General features: G+C 37.3%; 1 protein-coding gene across 9 annotated transcripts in view; it reads right to left on the bottom strand.

Annotated features, from left to right (window-relative positions):
- The window catches only part of LOC139131057 (dynein axonemal intermediate chain 7-like), a 107,166-nt gene that overhangs the window by 47,060 nt on the left and 33,423 nt on the right, over positions 1–26,683 (bottom strand). For 4 of the 9 annotated variants that reach the window (XM_070696996.1, XM_070697028.1, XM_070697011.1 and 1 more), the window contains exon 1: positions 25,319–25,357. The exons of 4 other annotated variants lie outside the window; for them this stretch is intronic. In XM_070696996.1, coding sequence (XP_070553097.1) covers positions 25,319–25,342 — 24 coding nt within the window. In that variant the 5' untranslated portion in view covers positions 25,343–25,357. Of the gene's footprint in view, positions 1–25,318; positions 25,460–26,683 lie in introns of those variants that run through there. One more of the 9 variants, XM_070697036.1, reaches the window with a different exon arrangement.

Below are 26,683 nucleotides of genomic sequence, written 5' to 3'. Positions count from 1 at the left end.
CCGGCCTACCGGTATGAAAAGGCAAATGTCAATGATGACATTTCAAAGACTGCACAGCACAGAGAAATATTTGTGCATGCACCTATCCGTGTTTTCTACCAGGCAGGGGAGTGTGGGCCTAATAGGGATATTGGACATTTTTTTCCCAAGTCATGTCAAATTCCCTACACATAAGCTACAAAATATGTCAAATACCCAAAGGTAGGGGAAATAGAGGCCAAATGTAGATAATTTAAGACTTGATATCAGTCAAAATTCTAGACATGTGCATAGTGGCAATCAAATACCCCTGTCCTGGGATTTCTGTTGCCCTGCCACTGACTCCCCATCCCCAGTGGGAAACGTTGATGATATGCATTCAACTCCAGCATTCTCCTCTTAGCTGTAGTATCCATACTTTGTTGCCTTAAGACATAACTACCTGTGACTATATAGCTGGATTGCTATCACAGACTTTCTCTTGTTTATAATCACATAAATGATAGCAGACACACCCACCTGGTTGGCTTATCCGTTGGACTGTGTACTATAAAAATAGAATGATATCAAAGTACATCCTCTCAAAATATACACTGGTGATTGCATGCATTTGTGCTGATACCTAAATCCAACCAGACCAATCAAAGTGAGTCAATTTGATCTATTTTAATTTTATGGCATGTCTATTCAGATTTGTTAATATTACTGATTATACTCTCACTAAATATTGATGTAGTCTACCGTATTTGACAAATGCCTTGAAAACACTTACAATCTGCAGGAAAAAAAAGCCGACATGTTTTTATAAACTTAGTTGGCATACTAGTAAATGTATGACAATTAAACTGACTAGAAAGATTTCAAAGTGTGGGTATTCTTGGTGGCTAGTCAAAAAATTGGACATCATTACTGTATATGCCCTGGGTACATGTTCAAATTGTAGGCTGACCAAAATCACCTCCCTAGATGCTTTGCAATTACTGCCATTTACGTTTCCCATTCACAGAGCGACACCGTTGGAATGTTACCAATTCAGAATTATTTAACCTGGAATGTACCTCTAGGCAAGCAAAGCATGTTGCAACCACACAAAAACCAAGCCCAATGATATGATATAACACCTTTTATACATGCAGATGTAATGCGCCGATATATTGGCTTTCTCTCTGTGACAGCTAGCTGACAGTGGTTCACTATGTTCATCAATGTGGTATGAACAGTCAGCATGCCTCTAATGAAACTCTGTTATTCCAAAATGCTAAATCAGCATTTATTCCTTTCAACACTGTATTTCAAGCTTGGCTGAACCAATGAAACTTCGGCAATTGGGGCATGAGTACTATATAAACAGCTTTGAACTGACCTCCACCATCACAACTTCACCAAAACCAACTGTTTTGATGACTGTGGACGTATTTACAGGCATTGGGGTGAAAATATTAAAACATATATACCAGAACAGGTATAACAAAGATTGGGTGCTCTTTCTGTAGAGTGAAGCCAAGCTACACCACGAAAGTTTTTGAATTAAGACAAATCTCCGAGTGCCTAGGGGGTCTTCTGAAAAGGGCTTAGGCCTTATTCTTCTGGCAAACTCACAGAGCTTTTGTTCTGTATGCAGCTTCCGCCTGCTTAATTGACTAGAGCACAAGGGATAATGCGCACGCTATTGGCCAACGTTGTTAGCAAACTCATCTGAACTACGTAAGAGTATAATGTCCTTTGACAGGACAGAGTCTGTGCTTTAAAAGAAGGCTTGGAAAAGTAGCGTCTGTCGGGAGGATGTCACAATGTTCAGTGCATCTCTGGATGCTTTCATTGAATCAGTGAAGTGAGAATGAAAACGACCAGTCTTGTGTCATCACATTTAAAAAACCTGTGTCAGTATCTCTGTGATTATGCACAGGTCGTCAAATCCATCAATCACCGGCTTTACCCCGCAAATCTCCAACTTCCACTGGAAATGATCCATTCTGAGTCTGACAATGGTGATTTTAACTTTTTCTCAGTTATTTTGTGTTGCTAAAGGGATCCTTCCAAAGAGACACCGTGAATAGCTTGGACTGGCTTTTCATAAAGGTGTGCTGGTACAGCAGGTGAATCACAAACTAAAACAGTAAGAGGGTGCAAATGTTTTAAGACTCAACGCCTTCATTGAAGAACTCATAATCCACTGAAAAAAAAAGGATACATTTACTAAACAGACATGAATAGTTTTTTTTACGTTACCAGGGTAAGACTTACAAAACAAAACAGCACAGCCTTTTATCTGAAAACCTTGGTCCAAATAATTTTCTTTTTTTTGTCCTAAAATCATGTTTGCTGGGGTGGTGATTGTCAATATTTTCTTGTACGGTGTCGACTGTTGTCAAGCGGAAAGTTGAAATATGAGCATGAAAAACGTCAAATTCTTGCACACATTTATGTAACAGATTGAATTTTATGCTAAAACTTATAAATATACAGAATTTATCAATGGCAACAGTGACTACATTAAGTTGAAGTATCACTAATGTTAAAATGTCAAATAATAACACTGTACACATTACAGCAATATTATTTTATTCAAACATCATGTTTCACACACAGTCCAAGTAGAGTTCTACTTGTTGTAACACCAGTAAAGTACATCATAATCAATAATACATCATAATCAATAATACCTGTTTATAAATTTTTTCCTATGGAAATATACAAATTTAAATATTTCTAATAAATGCTGCCACTGGCAAGATCTCATGGCAATTGGCTTCTCACTGGGAGGGACCATATTAGAGAGAGAATTAAAGATGCTTTTACCAGCTTATATAGTTTGGAGCTATCTTGCTAAGAAAGCCATTGGAAGCCTGAAGGGGTATACCCACTTTCAAGCAAGTTCAAAGAGGAAGATATACACTGCACAATGCAAGGACTCTACCACTTTACCAAAGGAAGGGGGGTGGATAGCACATTCTTAGGACTCCACCACATTATCAGAGGATGGAGGGGTGGAAGGGTCTGGTACATTCTCAGTCCTTTGTTATTCTGAACTTATCCCGCTGGAAAAGATGGGACAAATGTTTTCTTTGAGGTATAATCTTTACTGGTAACACAGGTTGAAGGCTGTTGTGCTGGGCAACCTGACAGTTTAATGAAAACACTTGTACCATGTAAACCACATTGTAATATAGAGGGGGCTATTTGCCATTGGCTATTACATAGGCATCATAGACACAGATATACATGGCATGGAGCTCTCTGGCACCTCTGCCAAGCACCAATGGCTCTCTGGATCAACATCTGCAACCTGACCCATTTTGAAACTAATCAAACATAGTCTTTGATAATTTTTGATCACCAGTATGATCCTAAGTGCTCTTATGAAAGAAAGGAAGCGTTCTTTAAATTGGGTTGAACTGTCAAAAAACCTAACACCTGTGAATGACTGATTGCACACAGTGCCTCCATTCATTGTGATGGAGGGACTGTGGATTGCATTAAGGGCAAGATTGTGTCAATTTAAACAATTCTACTCTTATTAATCTTACTCTTTGCAAATATGTACCTATTTGCACGGCCTGCTATTATCTTTCTGTTTCTCAAATTTATTTACTAGATAAATATTTCCACAGACTGATAGCTGTGACATTTAATTTTTCAATACTCCTCAAAATTGTCTGAGTGTAACAGTGAAATACACACTTGCATACGTTGATGTATGAAATAAATGGAAGATATGGTACAGCTGGAAATACCCAAAAAATATTGCAGCCTTGAAAATAATTTCAGTGAATTACTTGAATGTAAAAGGCTTTTAATAAAGTACTGTCTCTCCAATGTAGAAAGTATAGAGAGACTATCTGTCTCAGCTGACAACTTGTGTGGAAAAACAATTCTTGAAAAGGAGACACTGTCTGATTTTGCATGTGAATAGTACGGATTAACAGGTGTGTGTGCGATGGTCGTGCCAAAATAAACATGGGTCAAATATTTCTTGGGCAGGAATCCTTGTGAGTTGCCAAGTTTTCAGAAAGTAAGGGCTGATATGTCAAGGCATTTGACAAACAAGAAAGGAAACTACCTGTGTCAAATTGTTATAATGGTTTTGTTGAATACTTATAACTTTTTATTGTATATTTTTGAGAAGCCAATTTGCATCAATATGTGTATGATCTTTTTCAAGTAGCTATTGTTCACGACTAACACAGGGGAATTACGTCTCATGTTCTATTCAGATCATAAAAATTTAAGATCACCAGATGTCATGTAAATGTACAGGTCACACAGGCACATTTTTTTCACTGACGACAGAGCGAGTTTGGTGAAATTGGTGTGCCATCCATCTTCAGATTTCTTTCAATCAGAAGAGGGATTTCGTATGTTGGTTTGAAAAATGAACACTCGTACGGGAAGTACAGCTCTCGGTGATCAGTCACTCTCCAGCCTGGCAACAGAAATGAGACATCAACTTTTTGATTTGGAATTTCATTTCAGCAATATCGTGAATACCGTGGGGCACTTCATCACACCTGCCCCTAACTATTGATGATGTCCCAACCTGAAGAATTCCAGGAGAAAATTGAAATATTCATCAAGACATTGAGGCTTCTGTGCTGCATAGTAATTCTGTACCTATGTTAAATCCATGCAATCAACAACCAGGTTGATGACTTCCTATTTCTACATGCCAATATTTCCTTATCGCCCACACCTGTCTATCCCAGAGTGCAACAGTACGCACAAGTCAACTGATCAGAAGAATACATGCACATAAAAAAACGCGCATTCTTTTCAGCATTTTTCAAGCTAACTTTCGTCTCAAACACGGTTTTGCAAGATGTTCTGGAACCGGGCAAATCAGAAAGTCTATACAGGTTTATACACTCAAATACAAGAGTGTATTTTTTCAAGTAGCAGAAATAATGATTTGCTAATATCACTCTCAGACATTACTATGGACAGACACTTGGACTCCATATCCACTCTCACCCTTTCACCGTGAAATCTTAGTACAGTCCTATTGAAGGGATGAACCATAGAAGAAGATGGAGGGACAACAGTTCATTAGACTACAAATGTACATTTACAATGTATTTAAATCATATAGACGGTAAAAATTTACGTGACACTGGAGTTATTCACAATCACAGGCAGATAAGATCACATTTTAAAAAAGTATATACCGGTATTTCATTGGTAAGCGTACCATGGACCAACTGCCCACATCATTTCTTCATAATTATATCTTGAGAGTCTAGATTTGTATCAGAATGTCTATCCCTGAAAGATCTTTGAAATTCTTGTCTTACCCAAAATGTCCAAATTATCTAGCAAGCACTCTCTGCTACTCCATCCCGCAACACAAATGACTATATGTAAATGAGGTTTTGCAAATCCAACAGGTAGCCTCTTGACATCTCAATCTTATGCCTGTATGTTTATTTACTTGTAAAATTACGTACATGTACTATAAATATTTGGCAGGGTTTTACAGGGTTTACAAGACATATCAGTCAGATCACTGTAGACTGAAATCACTCACCCTAATGATGTTTAAGATAATGTTTTTCTTGTATTTTTTCATTCTCTCTTTTATGTTTTGGGATAAGGATATAGACTACAGATAGCTCATTACTTTGTTACTTTCCAAAGACCATCGTGTGTTACATATTGGAAAATACAGAAATTTGTCCCCGAGGCGTAACTAGCAATGTACAGATTTAGCCTACATGGATCCTCCATTTTCACAATGAATGCAATATCTGATAATCGCTGTACAAATTATGGATGCTACCTTTCCATAGAGTATAATTTAGAAAGTACACACATGCCTTGGTAACGATTTTATGATGATTATTGCCATGGAAGCACAATAATCTACAAAAACGATACCGTACCACATTCTTCAATTATTGATTTCAAGATTTGGAAACTTATGCCTCAAGCCTGCTAGTAGCTTTCCCCAAATCAATACACACAATCTGCAGTCTATGCAGAAAAAAAAAATCACAAAAGTTGCAATAATCTGTAGATAGAGGAGTTTCCTTGCCAGGATATCATCCACTTTGAAATCCCTGAAAAGACTTCATGGCTGTCTATGTGGCATCTTAAGCCAAAGCAAGTAAATTCTTAGTTCTACGTCCACACGCACATTGTTTTTTGGAGTTTTTTGGGGGGGAGGGAATTCATAAACTTTTTAATCACACGTAGCATTTTCTTTCGTTGATAATATTTGGGCACACAGCCTAGCCATGACTATTAAATTGTGACAAAATGGTTCTGTTCAGTAGTTACCATCGACCACCGAACCACGTAGTGACGTATAAAAGCGGTAAACCTAAAAAGCATATATAACCGTATAGCTACAGGAATGTGCATGTTGAATGAGAAAATTGTTGAATAAAGGTAAATTATTTTGTTTTAATTCGTGTGTGTGTGTGTGTTCTTTTAACTGCTTACTTGCCTACCTTTTGCAACTGTGGGTGGACACAAAACAAAGAATCTGCTTGCTTTAGCCAGATCTGTTTAACACACAATTGCTATCAAATATCTGAAGCAATACATTAATTCTTACACAGTGGTACGTCAGTACAGTACACGAGACTACACAGTTTCCTCTGGTGGGAACACACTATAAGTTCAATGTCCCTAAGAAGTAAATGTCACCATCGTTTGTGTTTCAGATTAGTTTAATCCCTCTCAATTTCACTTGCACTTCTTACCAATCTGCATATAAATCCAACTAGTAAAGACAGACATGGAGGCATACAAATTGGCACCGTATGACAGAGCAACTGGCATACCCAGGTAAAGTGCATCCATGCACTTATACAGTGTACTGTCATGGCCATGCACCTGTACAAATTATTGGACAATATACAAATATTTGACATTCCATAGCGGCAACACTCTGAGGTAATATAGGTAGATTGTCAAGTATACTGTGAGTTGATACAATGGTAATAGACAAACACTGAGGAAATCTGTACCACTGAGCACACTCTCTCTGTCTGTCTGTCTCTCTCTTTCAAAGTGTTCTGTTATGTAACAGCGACAAAAAAGGCTAATCAGGGTAGGAGATGGTAGATTTTGGACAGCATTGAGGAAAATAGATGCATAGGGTTGAGGGCAGCATAACATCTATAGCTTTCCTCACACTGGTCTACCAAGCTATTTACTGGTATTCTTCTATAAAGTTCTTTGACAATCGCAGCACAGCAACAACAGAGCTGAAAACAAAACAATACCAGCAACAAAGACAACACCGACAATTGCAATAACAATGATAATAACATTTTATAATAAATTAAAGTATAATGTTAGATTACTGTACTTTGGAAACCCTCAACATAGACACATCAATGATCAAGACACTTAAATAAGGAATGGATTTTGCAAGCTGAAAGTTGTCTCATAAGGGGCATCGGTATTCATCTTGGTGTGCTTCCCAACAGACCTGTACAAAGTTTGTTTCATGAGACCAATTGCTGACATAAACCAACTGTATGCAGGGTGACTGGCAGAGAACTAGCAGGAACAAAAAATATGTTGCTGCTTGATATAGCCAGTAACAATGCATTTTGTAATACACCTCATCCATTTTCTTCGCCAAAAATTCAAGAAATTTCTCTGCTATTATCACCTGATCCAGTTGCAGTCGACTTGGGTCAGAAAATGCCCCATCTTCCTTTATATATAGTCTAGAATACACGTATGTGGATGGCACATTCAAACTTATCCAGGTACATGTACCAGTAATACCAACGGTTTTCTGTACTGTTACCTGGTTGGGAAATAGTTCCAAAACTGTTAACCAGCTCTTGCATGCACTAGCACCAAAATGACACATACTACATGATTGTAAATTGACAAATCACGACAGAGATTTTGGATGCGGTTTTACAAACTAGAATGTTGCCCATCCATCACGGACACCTTACTATTATGATAAATTTTCCATTGCCAAGCTTGGTTTCACCGCATTTTATGGATCCTCCTTGAAATTCCTTACCACAGAAAGAACTACCCATAATTCAGCACTGTACTTCCACTGGAATTCTCATTAATAACTCCAATATCACAGCAGATGATAATCAAAAAGTGTCACGCAATTCATGTGATTGTACATACTCGTTATCACAGTGATTGTGCAGTACGAAAGACTGCACTCTATTTAAACAAACAGCAATTTTGAACACAAATGACTCAATCTGGCTTATCAAGAAGTTATGGCACTTCAAGGCCTGGAAGTGGAATATATCGTACAAAACCTGACATTTACCAGGTAAGAGGAAAATGTTCTCGGTCAATAGTATCAAACTATGATTGATCTGTAGGTGGTTGATAACATGACAAGTGTCTGAAGGAGATTTCTTGATTATCAAATGAGAAAGCATAGGACGTGATACTGATGGAGAGTACTGTAATTTTCTCCCGCCAAAAGTTTAGTGCAAAATTTTACCAATTTTTATGAATCTTTCTGTAATTTTTTGATAATTTTGGACCAAATGGCCATCACATTTCATTGGCTACACTTTTTTCTCAAAATTTTGGCAAAAAAATCTGAGAAAAATTGACTGGGATTTATTATATAAAGGGGACAAAAACAGACTTTGGCGCTGAAAGGATTAAAGAAGCTATACACATGGTGACTGCTAGAAGTACCACACAACTATCATCAACATCTACCGTTAGCAGGCATAGTGAATGTCATGGGAAGGTGTGACTATAATGATTAGTGAATACTATAAGACAGGTTTCACTGTAACAGTGCTATGAAAATAACAGGTACACTGCATGCACATTTAAACTCCATATACTTGTACCTGTAATTTCCACTGAGTGCCCAAACACATGAAATGAATACAGTAAATAAAGTACTGCTACAGTTATTTGTACACATGGCTCTATACAGCAGCACAGATGGGAAGCATGCTAACTCAATATAAAGCCTATTGTCATTTCCCAATCTATGGTTTTGTAAATCATAAAAAAGGCACTGCTAAGTATTTAGCAAGACGTCATTCAACAAGAAAATTCATCATTAATGCCAGAAGATTTGCTAATAAAAGGTGGCATTTCATGGAAAAACCATAATGACATGTTTAATGTAGCAATTTATGAATACATATCCACAGATCAGAAACTACCGAACCGCAATCCAAACTATAAAAATTTATCACCGGTGTTTTGTGGCAGTGTTTTAGTGATTAGAAGCCAGCCAGCAAGAAAACATTAATAGAATTCAAAGGCTTTTTACCTTGTCATGTGTACGTGCATCTCTTGTGAAATACGAGATCCCATTTTAAAAAGTGGGTAAATTTAACCAGCTTATTGTTGCCATGGTTACATCACTATAACTGAGCACATGCTGCTTGTAGTCGGCTACGATGAGTCAACATTACTAGCACTGTAGACTACAGGATTGTTACACAGACTTGCTCTAAATTCTAATGAAGAAATGTTCGAAAGCTGTATTGAAAGAACACAATATGAAAACACCAGTATGGCAACGTGTATAAGGTATGCTATCCATGAGATTAAAGCAAGTGTTTCCACTTATTAAAATTCAACAGAAACCAAACATTTGCTAAAGTATGGTACAAACACGCTTAATAGTGATTTACAACGGCAAAATATATGTAACTTACATGGAAGAAACTATGAATACAAATGAACTTCCAAAAACGCAAAACTATGAACATGAATGTACCGGCACATAGAGAGCTATATGTGTATCCCTGTGCACATGTTTTTATTTGTACCGCTATAACATGATTTCTTCAGTGTCTGTATTAGCACACCGTAGCACTCAGAATTTAACATTTTATTCCAGTCTAAGCCTATTGCTAATACACTGGGACCTGTTGAATACTGACTTTCAATGTACACATGCAAAGAATCTACCATCCAATGTCACTCAACATTATTTACACTTAATGGCATCATCTGACAGTGTACCGTACTTATCATCATTGTCTGCTCGCACGGGCCGTTACTTCGACTAGTCTCCCACTCACTCCAAGGTCTGAGAGACACCTTGGCAAGTGAAGATGACCTATCATATTGTCCAAATCAATGACAACCAATCAAAATAAAGTCTTTGTACATGATCTACTGGTACATGTTTTACAAGCAATATTGATTGGTTTTTGTTAAATATTGTTGCTACATTGCAATTGCTGCTAACATGTTGCAAATTATCCTGTTATAATAAAAGTATAGACAATTGCTTAGTACACAGAAGTATTTAATGCAACGCTTGATCCGAGGTCAACAGGAAGCATCCATCCAAGTTAAAACCAGCAAAAACAGGATAGCCAAGACTCACCAAGAAACACCAGTTGATCTGATCCTCTATGCTGTCACAATGAGTTTTAATAAGACTTCCCATCAGTAAAGTGGAAATTGAACAATTAGAAGCCCATGGCAGGATCGTTTGAATTCAACATCATTGACAACACTGTCAATTTCCTTCTGAACGATATTAAAACGAACAGTAATACAAATTAGCAGCAGGTTCCTATGCGTCCAATTTCCCCTCTGGAATCATTTTCACACCTTATCAAATTGCACATTCAAAGCAGCAAAACCAATAAATGTACCGGTACATGTCTAAAACACACAGGTGCCACCTTATTTACCTTTAATGAACCTCAGCAACTAAAAGACCATAACAGAACATTTAATCTCTCTGATATTGATCTTTTTTGAGAAAATTGTATCTGCCATATGGAAGAGAAAAAAAACACTCTTTGTAATCCACCTCAATGAAGGCATTTCATATTTCATATCTTGTCACTCCATGATGTACTATGAACTCAGCTTCCAATTTATGATCTTTTTCTTCATGAATAGTGGTAATGCATTTCGACTTGCATTTATTTTTTTTGCAAAGTGAGTGCAAGTCATCGACTACTCACACCACGATAAGATGACTATAATAAATGCAAATTATCATTTTCACAGAATTTCACAATAATTTATACAATCTCCAAATAGAAAATGGAAACTCTATTGCTAGTAGCTATCAGCTGTGCTTGAGAGGAAAATAAAATCATGTTATAATAACAGATGAAACTAAGTACGTTTCACTTTTTGTAAGATTACACGATTCCGCAGAAAATCAACCAAAAATTTTATCAAAATTTAAAAAAATTCTGCACAATTACATGATCTTGAAAATGACCTGTACTAATGTTGCTCATTTTTTTCTTGAAGAAAATGTTGTTAATATAAGAGTAGTTTATCATATTCTATTGATAGATTTAATATGTGTATGAATCAAGGTTTGTGCAAATTGTGTGATGAAAACAAGAAGTACCCTTCTTGTTGAGTGTTACAGTACATAAACTGGTATGCACATGTACATACACATGCATGCATGTATTTGCACATAATATGTTGATGTGTATGAATGGATGTACCCGGTATGGCTATATGTACCAGATATGGACATAAGTTTGTATTACATACACAAACTGTGTGTGTGTATTTCTGTATATATGCATGTATGTATTTGTGAACTATAAACATACTATCATGTAGTTGTGTATGTATAAATGTATGTATCATTATATGTAATGTACTGTGTATGTATGTGTATATGTATGTATGTATGTATGTATGTATGTATGTATGTATGTATGTATGTATGTATGTATGTATGTATGTATGTATGTGTATGTATATATGTATGTATGTATTTGTATGTATGTATGTATGTATTTGTATGTATGTATGTAAATTGTTATAATGTATGTATGTATGTATGTATGTATGTATGTATGTATGTGTATATATATGTATGTATGTATGTATGTATTTGTATGTATGTATGTATGTATGTATGTATGTATGTATGTATGTATGTATGTATGTATTTGTATGTATATATATATGTATGTATGTATGTATGTATTTGTATGTATGTATGTATGTATGTATGTATGTATGTATGTATATATGTATTTGTATGTATGTATGTATGTATGTATGTATTTGTATGTATGTATGTATGTATGTATGTATGTATGTATGTATGTATGTATGTATGTATGTATGTATGTATGTATGTATGTATGTATGTATGTATGTAATTGTTTGTATGTATGTATGTATTTGTATGTATGTATGTATTTATTTGTTTGTATGTATGTATTTGTATGTATGTATGTATGTATGTATGTATGTATGTATGTATGTATGTATGTATGTATGTATGTATGTATGTATTTGTATGTATGTATGTATGTATGTATGTATGTATGTATGTATGTATGTATGTATGTATGTATTTGTATGTATGTATGTATGTATGTATGTATGTATGTATGTATTTGTATGTATGTATGTATGTATGTATGTATGTACCGTACTCACGCATGAGTATGACTGTACAGTACGTAGATAGGTGAGCACATACGGTATAGCAGTATGTCTATATGTGGTCCAGGTTATTGGTGAACATTGTCATCAAACCTTCTGCTACTTCACTGCATGTTGTACACTCAAGTGTAATTTTCATAAAAAAAATTAAAATCATCATTGTAGTGTCCTTGGACATCTGTACTCTCGTATGCCGTGGATAAGTTTCTAACTACATTTTGCTGTATGCTTGTTCAAATATCATAAGGAACAACGGCATGTCAATGCCAGCTGATATTGCTTAAAGTTTTAGGATCTAGAATATTCAAGATTTCTCCATAAAGGGAGAGGCTGAACACCTATCTAACGTCAACATCATCACAGATTATGTCACCTGTCATTAAAAAAACCTGTGACACCTCTAATGTAAAATGAAAGACTTCCTGACCTGATCCTGATGAGCATGAGCTATTAAATCATTAACAGTAGATTCTTATTCCATTGCCTTCCCTGACTAGGTGACCTATCAGTGACAGATTAGCCATGTCTTATATGAACTCAATGCTCTAGAGGGTTTCATTGACCTGACTAATATACATATGGGCTGAATTATCCCATAGACTATCTCCTAATGCAGTCATAATTATAACATCATTTAGGAGGAATATGGTCGAAATTGTGAATTTTCCGTTACAGAAGCCGAACTATCAAAGCAAACGTATCCACGGACACCTTTGCAAATCCGGATAGTAGCTCATCCAACAGAAGCTCTACAAGCAAACATGACATCTGGAATGGGATAGAATTCCAGAATCACAGAGAGAAGGACTGTCCCGCCGGAAGACAATCATTAATAAGGAATCAAACTGGAAAATGCCATGAGGTTTCTCCATTCCGGTCACTGAACATTAACTATGATATCTACATGGTTTGCTATGCTATAATTGTAATGCCGGTGTACAGCACCTACATGTGTGGCAACACGTTACATGTAGACCAGGCAAACATGCAAATGTGTCACCATGTTGATCACAAATAAAATTACACTTTGATATGTACTTATAATCTCTCTTGAAAATTCAGAACTTCACATCAAAATGAACATGGACTCATCTCCATAAAGCATATGTTCCCACGTAACACAGAAGGACCACACTGCATACCGGTATGATCAAACTCATCACACCTGGCCTAAATGACACTTCAAAATTAAGACTATGATATTTCAGAATTCGCTGTGTCATAGGGAAAAGCATTGGGAGTCAGTGCATCCAACGCTCCAGTAGTTTTAAACAGTACACATACCTGTATAGAATATGCCCCAAGCAGACTTCAGCAAGACTCTCTCGGAGAGATTATCCATATGGGATTGAGTAAAACACGTGGCTACACACATGGCGTTTCAGGCATCCCATAGGGTATTCACAGCAAGTGATATGTCATCTGTGACCCTAGCCAGAGGAACTGATGCATTATTGCGCTTGTTCTCTTTGGAAAAGGCCTCTGAATAATGACTTGATTGATATGAACCATACCGTACATGGCACTCCTGGGGTATTAGTGAAGTAAATGACTTCACAAATTCACAGACCAAATTTAAATGGGACCACCAAAGATACATCCATATGGTTTTGAAAAGGACAATATGACCCACGGACAGCATACATATTGTATTCTTCATACGGGAAATGAAGATGAATACGTATAAGTAAATGGTTTTGACTTCAAATACTCTATCACAATCTATTGTAAAATGAAATTTTCATCCGGTGAATCACAAATTAAGTCATTTCAACAGCAGCCAACAGGAACAAACTTGCACTACACAAATAAAAATTTTAAGTATAGTTGTTGTATAGTCAGGTATAAACTTATACACACCATATACACCAGTGTTCTCTACAGCTTGGAAAAAATAGAGCGGTAGCTAATTTAACCCTTTGAGTGTTGTAATTTTCCCACCAAAATTTCAGTGCAACATTTTATCAATTTTTATTAATTTTTCAGAAAATTTTTTGATAATGTTGGACCAAATGGACATCACATTTAATTGGCTACGATTTTTTATTAAAATTTTGGCAAAAATCTGAAAAAAGATTAACAAGGCTATATTTTGTAAAGTTGATGAAAATTGACTTTGGCGCTCACAAGTTAAATAACACGCATAATTTGCATGTACCTTTCATGTGAAAATGTACTCTTTTGTGTTGTTATTAACATATGAATAGACTGCTCAAAAAACCAGAGGGGCAGCATAACCATCAAAATCCAACTGTGGAGAACCCTGTACATATAGACATAAGACTGCAGCACTTTTTTGTAGACTACAATGTACTGCCCTATTAAAAATATCTGTTTGTGCCTATTAAAAGTGGAAATTTCCTAGCCGTTAAATTTTCTAATTGTCAATTTTATAAGGGCATGCAAAATATGATGAAAAGCACTTTGTGTCTGGTCAAATTGGTTCAATTGTCAAAAGGGTATGAAGATTTTAGTGTATGAAAATAACGAGAGGCTGAATGTTATAGTAATAAGAACAAGTATATGAAATTTTATTTATCAGAAAAGTTGTTGAATAATATTGGTAATTTTCTAAGAAACCAAGAAAATTCATCTAAAGAAGAGTGACAGGGAAGGGACAATGTTTGACATCTGACACGAACACAACTCTGAACACAGCAATTAATTGAAGATGCATATTCTGTGAAAATTTGAAAATATCAAATTATGTGGTAACAGTATGAGTAAAAATCAACCCGTCACGAATTGAACAACTGTATTACAACATCCATCAATTAATCATGATTTCAGAGACCAGTGATGTCTTGAAACGTGTGGTTGTACAGGATGATCCTAATACAATATTTATATCGCTTGATCATTTTTCAACTTCACGACGGGTTATCAATATGTAATTTGCTGGATAGTGAGTTCTCTTGAGTCCAAGGCTCTACCTTGGCAGATGTTCACATGCCATGCGTTTCATTGCAGGCACACATGCCACTCCCAGGAATGAGGCATTATGGGACATCATCTTCGATCGTAACTGCCATAGCTGATCCTACTTAGATTTCCCACCCTAGCGTCAAATGTAATAAAATGCTACTACCTTAACCTTTTCAAGCTGACACCTTGGACCTTTTGACATCATGCAGAAATCCAATCTTGAAGAGGGTTTTGCCTTGTCACATTCAAAGTCCCCTCCTCCTCCCCATCCCTGTGTAAAAATTATTCTCTCCTCCTCACTGATAGAGCTGACACCCAGTTCATCAGGAGATATAACTTTGGTTACAGAATTTACACATCTTGATGATAGCATCTATTTGCTGCATACTACAACTTATTTCCTTCATAAATTTTAACACAATTATACCTTACACCTGACAACAATGTACAGATACATGTATCTTGACAGTCACAAAGTCGCTATGTCTCCAGGTATTCCAGTTGTATTCAAATTCTTGAATGCGGAAGAGTGAGATAAACGATCTACATATCTCCAAGGTTGTAGAAAACTGATAGGTTATTAACTTGTTATAAAGGAACAGTAGCTGTAACTTTGATGAGTTTTTTTACTATGTTTTTGCTTTCAGTTTTATGGATTAGAATTCTCATGTAAACAATAAGTGCATTTTACCCATGTAGTTTGACAAGCTAAATAATTTGTGTTCTATGCATCAGGGAGTGGAACAAGAACTTGCAGTTGACATACAAAACAAAGATAGTGAAAATAGATGTAGCATTAAAATGTTACAGCTACAGCGACTGTCCCTTTAAATTATTCACTGTCTACGGTAACTATGCAGGTTATAGGTGAATATGTTATGGGTACGATGCAACAGTCTGTTTCTTGCTATTCACAAGACTAGAAAACCAACCTGTCCTTTTCTAACATCTGCATGACGATGTACCGGTATGTATATCAGCAGCCCTTGAGGAACCTAACTTGCCCAAACAACATGAAGTACCACATCATGAAATGATGAAGTGGATTTGTTGAAAAAAAAATTCCATTAGGCCAGAGAAAAAAATTGTGTACATCAGACTTTGTTAGCATGTTAGCAAGGTCATAGAGACTAGAATAGATTTTACAATTTTTTTTTTATCACGCCAGCAAAATTTCCCTCTGGTGACGTTGTTACTGATGACTTGGAGTCTAAATGTTACAAACTGTCCATAATAACAGAGACATTAAATAGGCTGTGTTGACAACAAATTCTGAACATTTCCATATCCTCTCAGAAGAAAATATCACCAACATCACTAAAATAATTGCAATGTGGAAGTATTTATTTGCCTGAATTAAAAAAAATATTCTAAACTGGCTAAAAAGTAAGAGCAGCAATTCTGAGGTCCCCTGAACAATTTATTTAACCCACCTGGTCTTAGACTTAAAAGTCAGCGAAACAAAACAATCACCCTGAAACCACTTGTATACAAATCTACTGGTAGAAACTCAATGTGCTGACCCCATTTTTTTACAACACATCAACTACACAAAACTAATTTTGAAAAATCATTGCTTTACAAACACACTTTGGCATCTACTCTTTTATGGTTTACAAACATTAATATCCTGACAACATTCCTTTGACAATAAACAGAGGCTGAAATATGGATTATGAGTTCGCTGTTGATTAAAATGTCAAAATTCAGTCATTGTTCACACAGAGTACACAAAAAATGTTTTCAGTATCGAAATCAGACAATGAAAATATACATCATGCAAGTTGGTAAATGCACTCAAGATAGACAAAATATCAGTGTGTTTACGTTAAATGCTTGGGGTTGTGGGAAACATTATGACAATAATTTGTTGATGAATGGCAGATATATCAATTATCATATTCACATTGTCTATTAACATCGCATACATTCATTAAACTCTGCAATAAATAGCAGATTTCATAATCATATCACTCATTTACTTTGCAATAAATAGTGTATTTCACAATTTCTTAAATTGTGACATGTATCAGCCTTTGCCGGAAGCTTAAAACGTATGTACAAAGCCCACATGAATCAACGTCACGATATTACTACCCATGCTGCCAGTATTTATTCCATGCCCATAAACAGTCTGAACATGAGTGCTTATTTGTGAAACATCAAAAATTACTTTTTTATTATTCTCTGTATGTTTTGAACTCATATTTGCAGATTTTTTGAGATGTCATGGGGAGAAAACTATGGTGATTGATGACAGTTAAAACATGTCTGTCATAATCTATCATCGTATAATTTAAATGTTGCAGCTATGATGATGAGGTGCATCTTGATATCGTGCACGAAATACACTGTTTGTAAACAAGAAACTCGCACAGGCGCAGTTCCGACGACTATATCCCTTTAAGCCAGGGGGTCTCTTTAATGGTTCCCCTGCCACAGAAAAAGATATCGAAGCTATTAGTGCAGCTCAGAACCCTGCTAGCGAGACGGGAACAGACGGTTGAAATTTGTTCTAGTGTGTCACTCAAAAATCAACCCCATTTTAGACCTTGGTTTACAGTGGAATTGATACCCCCATTTTAGACCAAGTTGCTGAAATACCCACCCCATTGGGCGGCACGTATACATATTGGCAAGTAATGGAAGTGACAACCCCCCCACCCCCCGGGGGGACCCTTCTCTTGTGTACCGGTATACCACACTGGCAATTCCATGCACCTATTGTCCTGACATTGGTCATACTTAATGCATTGGTCAAGTGGTCCTGACAATTTGGTCCATCTGACTGTGTCAGTCAAGTGGTCCTGACATTGGTCAATGTGATTGCATCAGTCAAGTGGTCCTGACATTGGTCAATGTGATTGCATCAGTCAAGTGGTCCTGACATTGGTCAATGTGATTGCATCAGTCAAGTGGTCCTGACATTGGTCAATCTGATTGCATCAGTCAAGTGGTCCTGACATTGGTCAATGTGATTGCATCAGTCAAGTGGTCCTGACATTGGTCAATGTGATTGCATCAGTCAAGTGGTCCTAACATTGGTCAATGAGATTGCATCAGTCAAGTGGTCCTAACATTGGTCAATGTGATTGCATCAGTCAAGTGGTCCTAACATTGGTCAATGTGATTGCATCATTCAAGTGGTCCTGACATTGGTCAATCTGACTACGTCAGTCAAGTGGTCCTGACATTGGTCAATCAGATTGCATCAGTCAAGTGGTCCTGACATTGGTCAATCTAATAACATCATCAAGTGGTCCTGACATTGGTCAATGTGATTGCATCAGTCAAGTGGTCCTGACATTGGTCAATGTGATTGCATCAGTCAATGCAAGTGGTCCTGACATTGGTCAATCTGACTACGTCAGTCAAGTGGTCCTGACATTGGTCAATCTAATAACATCAGTCAAGTGGTCCTGACATTGGTCAATGTGATTGCATCAGTCAAGTGGTCCTGACATTGGTCAATGTATTGCATCAGTCAAGTGGTCCTAACATTGGTCAATGAGATTGCATCAGTCAAGTGGTCCTAACATTGGTCAATGTGATTGCATCAGTCAAGTGGTCCTGACATTGGTCAATGTGATTGCATCAGTCAGTGGTCCTAACATTGGTCAATGAGATTGCATCAGTCAAGTGGTCCTGACATTGGTCAATGAGATTGCATCAGTCAAGTGGTCCTGGCATTGGTCAATCTGACTACGTCAGTCAAGTGGTCCTGACATTGGTCAATGTGATATTGCATCAGTCAAGTGGTCCTAACATTGGTCAATGTGATTGCATCAGTCAAGTGGTCCTGACATTGGTCAATCTAATAACATCAATCAAGTGGTCCTGACATTGGTCAATGTGATTGCATCAGTGACAAGTGGTCCTGACATTGTCAATGTGATTGCATCAGTCAAGTGGTCCTGACATTGGTCAATGTGATTGCATCAGTCAAGTGGTCCTGACATTGGTCAATGTGACTGTGTCAGTCAAGTGGTCCTAACATTTGTCAATGTGATTGCATCAGTCAAGTGGTCCTGACATTGGTCAATGTGATTGCATCAGTCAAGTGGTCCTGACATTGGTCAATGTGATTGCATCAGTCAATGCAAGTGGTCCTGACATTGGTCAATGTGATTGCATCATTCAAGTGGTCCTGACATTGGTAAATGTGATTGCATCAGTCACGTGGTCCTGACATTGGTCAATCTAATAACATCAGTCAAGTGGTCCTGACATTTGTCAATCTAATTGCATCATTCAAGTGGTCCTGACATTGGTCAATGTGATTGCATCAGTCAAGTGGTCCTAACATTGGTCAATGTGATTGCATCATTCAAGTGGTCCTGACATTGGTCAATCTGACTACGTCAGTCAAGTGGTCCTGACATTGGTCAATCAGATTGCATCAGTCAAGTGGTCCTGACATTGGTCAATCTGATTACATCAGTCAAGTGGTCCTGACATTGGTCAATCTGATTGCATCAGTCAAGTGGTCCTGACATTGGTCAATCTGATTGCATCAGTCAAGTGGTCCTGACATTGGTCAATGTGATTGCATCAGTCAAGTGGTCCTGACATTGGTCAATGTGATTGCATCAGTCAAGGGTCCTGACATTGGTCAATCTAATAACATCAGTCAAGTGGTCCTGACATTGGTCAATCTAATTGCATCATTCAAGTGGTCCTGACATTGGTCAATGTGATTGCATCAGTCAAGCGGTCCTGACATTGGTCAATTTAATTGCATCATTCAAGTGGTCCTGATATTGGTCAATCTGACTACGTCAGTCAAGTGGTCCTGACATTGGTCAATGTGATTGCATCAGTCAAGCGTCCTGACATTGGTCAATTTAATGCATCATTCAAGTGGTCCTGACATTGGTCAATGTGATTGCATCAGTCAAGTGGTCCTGACATTGGTCAATCTAATTGCATCAGTCAAGTGGTCCTAACATTGGTCAATGTGATTGCATCATTCAAGTGGTCCTGACATTGGTCAATGTGATTGCATCATTCAAGTGGTCCTGACATTGGTCAATGTGATTGCATTGGTCAAGTGGTCCTGACATTGGTCAATGTGATTGCATCAGTCAAGTGGTCCTGACATTGGTCAATGTGATTACATCAGTCAAGTGGTCCTGACATTGGTCAATGTGATTACATCAGTCAAGTGGTCCTGACATTGGTCAATGTGACTGCATCAGTCGAGTGGTCCTGACATTGGTCAATGTGACTGCATCAGTCGAGTGGTCCTGACATTGGTCAATGTGACTGCATCAGTCAAGTGTCCTGACATTGGTCAATGTGATTGCATCAGTCAAGTGGTCCTGACATTGGTCAATGTGATTGCATCAGTCAAGTGGTCCTGACATTGGTCAATGTGATTGCATCAGTCAAGTGGTCCTGACATTGGTCAATGTGATTGCATCAGTCAAGTGGTCCTGACATTGGTCAATGTGATTGCATCAGTCAAGTGGTCCTGACATTGGTCAATGTGATTGCATCAGTCAAGTGGTCCTGACATTGGTCAATGTGATTGCATCGGTCAAGTGGTCCTATCATCGGTTTTAAACAGAAACTGAGCCAGTCTGGCTTGAGAATGTTCACTAAAACGGTAATGCTTTAAGAATTGCAAACATCTACGATGTGTTCTATGAATGCATACAAACCATATACACTCATATCATGTAGAGCCTTTAGGCAAGACTACATATCGAGAAGTGATTGAAAATTTGGCTAGTTGCTCTGTAGATATTATTGATGTGTACTGCATCTAACTGTAAACCTTGGCAAACAATGAGAGTTGCCTACGTTAAGGCGGACAGATAAAAGCCACTGCAAGTGATAATCAGTGTCAGGAATATTACAACAATGTGGAGTTAATTTGATGGAATAGGAATTGTAAGAAGATAACACTTGATGTTATTTTTGTACGATATGAAAAATTACTGTTATTGAACCTCTCTCATCAAAACATACTGAATTATTTAACAGCTCTGCTTTTTCCACGCAAGCCTGACAGACGATTAGGAGAGTCCTTGAGATAGAGATTTGCTTCTCAAAGATAAATTTGATGGAATAATTCAGTGATGAACCAGTGCTTTAGCGTATGATGTTTGTTCAATCACATTGTTTTCAATAGGTGGGCCTATATTATGACAGAACTGGGGAGCAAGTATGGCAGCAGGGTGCTGGGTTGGGTTGACAACTTCATTCGCAAAACTCAGAGCAAGGCAAAAATCATCATTGTGACTTGTGTGAGACATCTAAGAATGAAACGCTGTCATTTCATGACAGAAACACTCCCGGTTTTGTACGGTACAGTCATGCTTGATTTAATAGCAGGTGGGACAGAATGGACCGGAAACAGCAATTTAAAACACAGGATAATCGCTTTGTCAATATGGGAAAAATATCTTGCCGGTAATGTTTTACAGGGAAACAAACAATGAAAGGCAGGTGGCTAAGCCAGATCTTCATTAACATAGTTGATTCAGAGAGACACACGCAACATGTGACTGATGGGAACGACAGCAGCGGCTGAGCTCAACGTGGCTTATGTATGCTGTGAATTCAATATAAAAGGAAGATGGTCGAAAGCAAAGATGGCTGTCATGGTTTCATCTCAGCAGTTATCTTATGAAATTCCACTGTTTCACCCCAGGGTGGTTGATGTATACAGTATGTATAACAGCAGATACAGTGTATAGATAACAACTTCTTGTTTCATACCCTGGCAAACATGTATTTACTTCGAAGGCAACTTGACAACAGCTGGAACCATGTCACAAAAGATAATTTGATTTCAATAACAACAAACATATCACTGATAAATCTTTCAATTATCGATCTCTGCTGTACAATTATTGAAATATTTTCTTGGAAAAGAAAAAGCATACAACTGGATCAAATTGCATATGGGTTTGGCTCTACCGGGTATTCCAGTAATAGTCAGAAATTTTATAACCATGACACTTTCACAGATGAAGAATCAGGATGACTGTGTATGGTACTTGCAAACAAAATTGCTCTTTCAGGTCGTACATGCATGCTTGGGTTTACTGAAAGAAGTAAATCGTGAATAGCGAATACAACTAGTAAATTAGCATATATATCCTCATTAAGACCATTGTATTAAAGATCAAATGATTTATTCCTACATTCAAATCTCAATCTCAAAACTCAATGGTTGCAATGACAAGGTTTTACTAGCAGCGCTCTCTGAAGCTAAGGTATTATCAACAAGTATTTTATAGCTAATTTGAACTGAAAATCACTAGACTGTGTGGGTTACGAGCAATTTTTAAAATTTGTCTTGAGCGAAATCTTACTTTGTGTTTGCTTTAATTTTAGCTTAATAGCTGAAAGTGACATACCTGCATGGCTACAACAAAGCATATGCAATAAGTCTGTCAGGAATGAAAACTATGTTTTGAACTTGCCCTGAAGAAAAATTCAACTTGCTCGAGGCATGGAAGTAACACAGATGCCCAGCTCATGCTGGTTGAGACAGCAAGACCACAGTGACTTCTCACAGTTTGTGAATGAATGTTAATCAATATGGTCACCTTCTACAGCCTTGAACCTGTTTGCATGGGTACCTCATTGTATGCACTCACACTGGCCCAAGCTGTCATGGGGTGATAGGTCACCAGCAGTCAACTACACAATAATCAAGTCTGGACATTGGTGGCGCTGTCATTATACAATGGCCATGCTACAGGTTTTTAATCCAAGCACTGCAGGCTACAAATGACCTTTACCATGAATATGATGAGTTGATTAAATATAGAAAACTGCAGTGACTTACAGCATTTTTTTCTCAGACTGACGTTGAACAATCCTGAAAGCTAACACTGGAGGCTTGCATTGTATTAAGACTTTCTAGACGTCATTTGATATAAAATGAACATTATCAATCCTGACTTCGGGCAATACCGCTGATAAATTGTAACATTTTTCATTTTTTATCATTAACTGTTCATTTCAGAGTATATACATGTTTAAATTTGAATATGTTGTTCAATAAATTCATGCAAAAGCATTGTGAGAGTGTTTTCTTACGACGACAGCACCATAATTTACAAGGCTGCACAAAAGTCGAAAATCAATCATGGGCATGTCAGCCCTGAAAATATGGCTACCCTGAATTGTAATCTGACTTCTCAACAGTGTATCATGGGAAAGGTCAGAGTTCATTCAGTCCCTTGACACCATGGAAATCAACCGGCTTGCCATCATTCATGAAGAAAATTCTCACAATTCTTCTTTGCCTTGACAGGAAATTTCTCATTCATCACTCCTGGCAGTCAGAATTTTTGAATTTTTTTTGTAAGTTTTTTCCTTTTCTCAACGCATGACCTCTTTTGCAAACTTGTGATTACATTATTACAGAAGGGAAACAGACGGAGAGGCTGCAGCCATATTCCTGATTCTACAGTACACAATCATTACCTTTTAGAATATCCAACATCACACCAGATTCTACAAAATCATCATTTTCAAATTCCCAAAGTACTGTTGATGTGGTGATGTACATTTGTAAGATACCTTTTGAAATTCTAAAATTTTGAATTTGCTAAAAAACCATTGATATTTTGACACATATGGGCTTTCTTCATAATGTTGAGTTGGAAGCCATGTCAATTTCTGTCGTCCAAGATGGGCTGGCCTGCTGGTCTCTCCCCTCCATCAATCCCAATACCCTCCAACTCATTAACAATATACATTGTACCCCTTTACAACTTAGAATCTGACAAGCCTCAATGTTTCACCATGTTTAAGTCGAGTCGTCTAATTACCCCCTACATACAGATTTTTTCACACATTTGATGTCCACAGACCCATGTTGATGGACTACAGTAGAAAGAAACTGAAGTACAGAACCAGATCTTGGGGCAGCATGTTCTCTTCATCACCTACCGGGACAAAGCAATTACATGTCTTCTTGTGCTAAAGTACGGTATTGGCAAATGAAGAAAAATATTTCAGCAAAAAATAATAAAGACTAACTTTTTTGAATGTTGATTTACTATCCAAATTCCCAACCTATGAACTAATTTTGAAACTTACACATTATTACTTTCACTTTAATTTCACTAAAATCATACCTTAAGTTATTATAATTAAACACTTTTCTTTTCACTGAACGATCGCTTTCACATATTAACTCCTCTGGAGGTAAACGTAGCAATCGTAATTTACACATACCTACAATGGCATTGCAGCCACAATGTTTCATTTCTGTCAAGACATGTAAATTTCCACAGAGAGCGCTTTGTCCTTGAGACACCCTACACCCTGTACATTATAACCACATGCGTGACATACTTTTTTTTCAAAAAATGCCCGGGGTCAGGTACATGAATTCCAACAGAGGATTATTGCAAATCAATTGCTCCAATTTTCCCTGGGAGACAGACTGAGAACTTTCTCTCACCTAGCTCATTCCAAACACACACACACACTGTCACACATATATATATACACACACACGCCCAGATAAGTGAAGGGAGCTCCATTTACACCAATAAACTGCAGTGTTTAGGACTCGTAGCCAGAACATTGACTCCTTCCAGCGGTGCTATGCTGTTTTGCTAATGACATGAGTAGAATATTTCAAATGAGTGCTGGTCAGACATTGATTTTAATTGCATGCTGGAACAGTTAAATTGATCCTACTCAAAGGGGAATACAATCCAAGTTATTTTTTTTTCAAGTTACAGTCATGTACAAACTTTTGGAATTTTAATACTAAAATAATTCATGATCACAAGACAGCCCAAGCACATTTCAAAACCAAAAAAGGTTGGTATCTTTTTATCGTATCTATAATTCTTTTTCAAAAGATTGACTTGTGTGCTTCAATATTGTAGACATGCAGTCAGATATTCTTCTGCCTGTTCAGTAATGTATGGAATTGTTTCTATTATAAGCCTAACACCCAATGTCACAAAAATTTCATGGACTGAACAGAAAGCAAATCTGTCACTGGAGAATGATGATTCACAAACATTAGACTGAGTAAATATGAAGTAGAAGATTTGTCATTTACCTGTTCTTGGTAATATATCTTCATTTAGGATCACCATGTAAGAGGATGTCAAGCAAGCCAATGGCAAAGACTAGCCACGGGCAGCGAACAACCTAATTCCAACAATGGCCTCAATAGTCACTTTCAGACTGAAGAAAGACTGTCCTGAAGGTATGTCATGCCAGACATACAAATGTTCAGCTGGGTCAAGTTCAAGCTCACCAGAGCAGAAAAAAATCATGGACTTCATGCTAGACTGAAACATATACCGTATGAGAGATGTGTGCTGCCCTGTGAATTGAGAGACAAGTACATGCCTGCATGAAAAGGAAAAGGTCAGTTTGTCGGCATTTCTGTACAGCCAGCTGGTACTCCTTACTTCCATGGTGATCCTGAAGAATGACGCCACACCCCAACACAGACACGAAAATTACCCTCGACTTCTCACAATTCCCTGCTCCCTTCGTCGAAATCCCTTCTGAGATACTGTTGAATATTAACCAGATATTCCTAGGACTTCAGTCTCGGCTGCTTGCTGCACTGCTTGCTGCTCCAGAAATGCACTGTACTGAGGTCAGCTGAGGTTTGGGTCAATATATACAGGCATATTAGATTTCAGTGGCTGCGTTTCCTCTGCATACTAAACACTACACTTTAAATTTCACTGACATCATGCCTTGATCCTGCACGCTCATCTTCAATTTCTTTTCACATGTTTCTGTGTTATTAAATTTTCATGAATTTTTACGCCTTGATTAGAATTTCCCTGACACGAATCTCTTTCCCCAGGAGAAGAATATCCCATTCGGAAAACCATTCCCAGCTGATGTGGAAAAGGGAGTGTCTATTAAAATCAAGGTCACGCTAGGACATTTTTTTCCCATCTGCCCATTGATGATATTCCTAACATTTCAAGACTAAAAGTATAGCCCTGGTATCTAGGAAATCATGACAATCAATGAATTCTACTGAAAAGATTGCGCCTCAGCCAATTTTACACCTGCTGCTGAAACTTCAGGCATGATGCATCGTTATGGACCAACCAGAAACTACCGGTATTACATGTATATATCTCCTACAATAATTTTACAATGTGAAAACCATGTTCACAACCAGAGTAAAAACTGTGGACAGAAAAAGGCAGCATAAAAGTATCCATCAAGTGAACAATGCGTCTATCAAAGCAATGTTTGTGACCATTTGTATATACTGAAAAAGCCTTCAGTATGTGTATCTTGCCTGCATCTTGGAAAATATCTGGACAATGCAATGTACTTGGATTATGTTACAAAAATTTTCCTTTTTTAAAGAAGAAACAAAAAAGTCCTGACTGTCAGAAACAGGAGTACATTTATGATTATATACCGTATTACAAAACATGTACTG

The sequence above is a fragment of the Ptychodera flava genome, chromosome 1 (assembly GCF_041260155.1).
Source record: "Ptychodera flava strain L36383 chromosome 1, AS_Pfla_20210202, whole genome shotgun sequence".
Lineage (NCBI taxonomy): Eukaryota > Metazoa > Hemichordata > Enteropneusta > Ptychoderidae > Ptychodera > Ptychodera flava.
The sequence above is the reverse complement of the archived record's forward strand: the minus strand, read 5'-3'. Positions and strand labels throughout refer to the sequence as shown.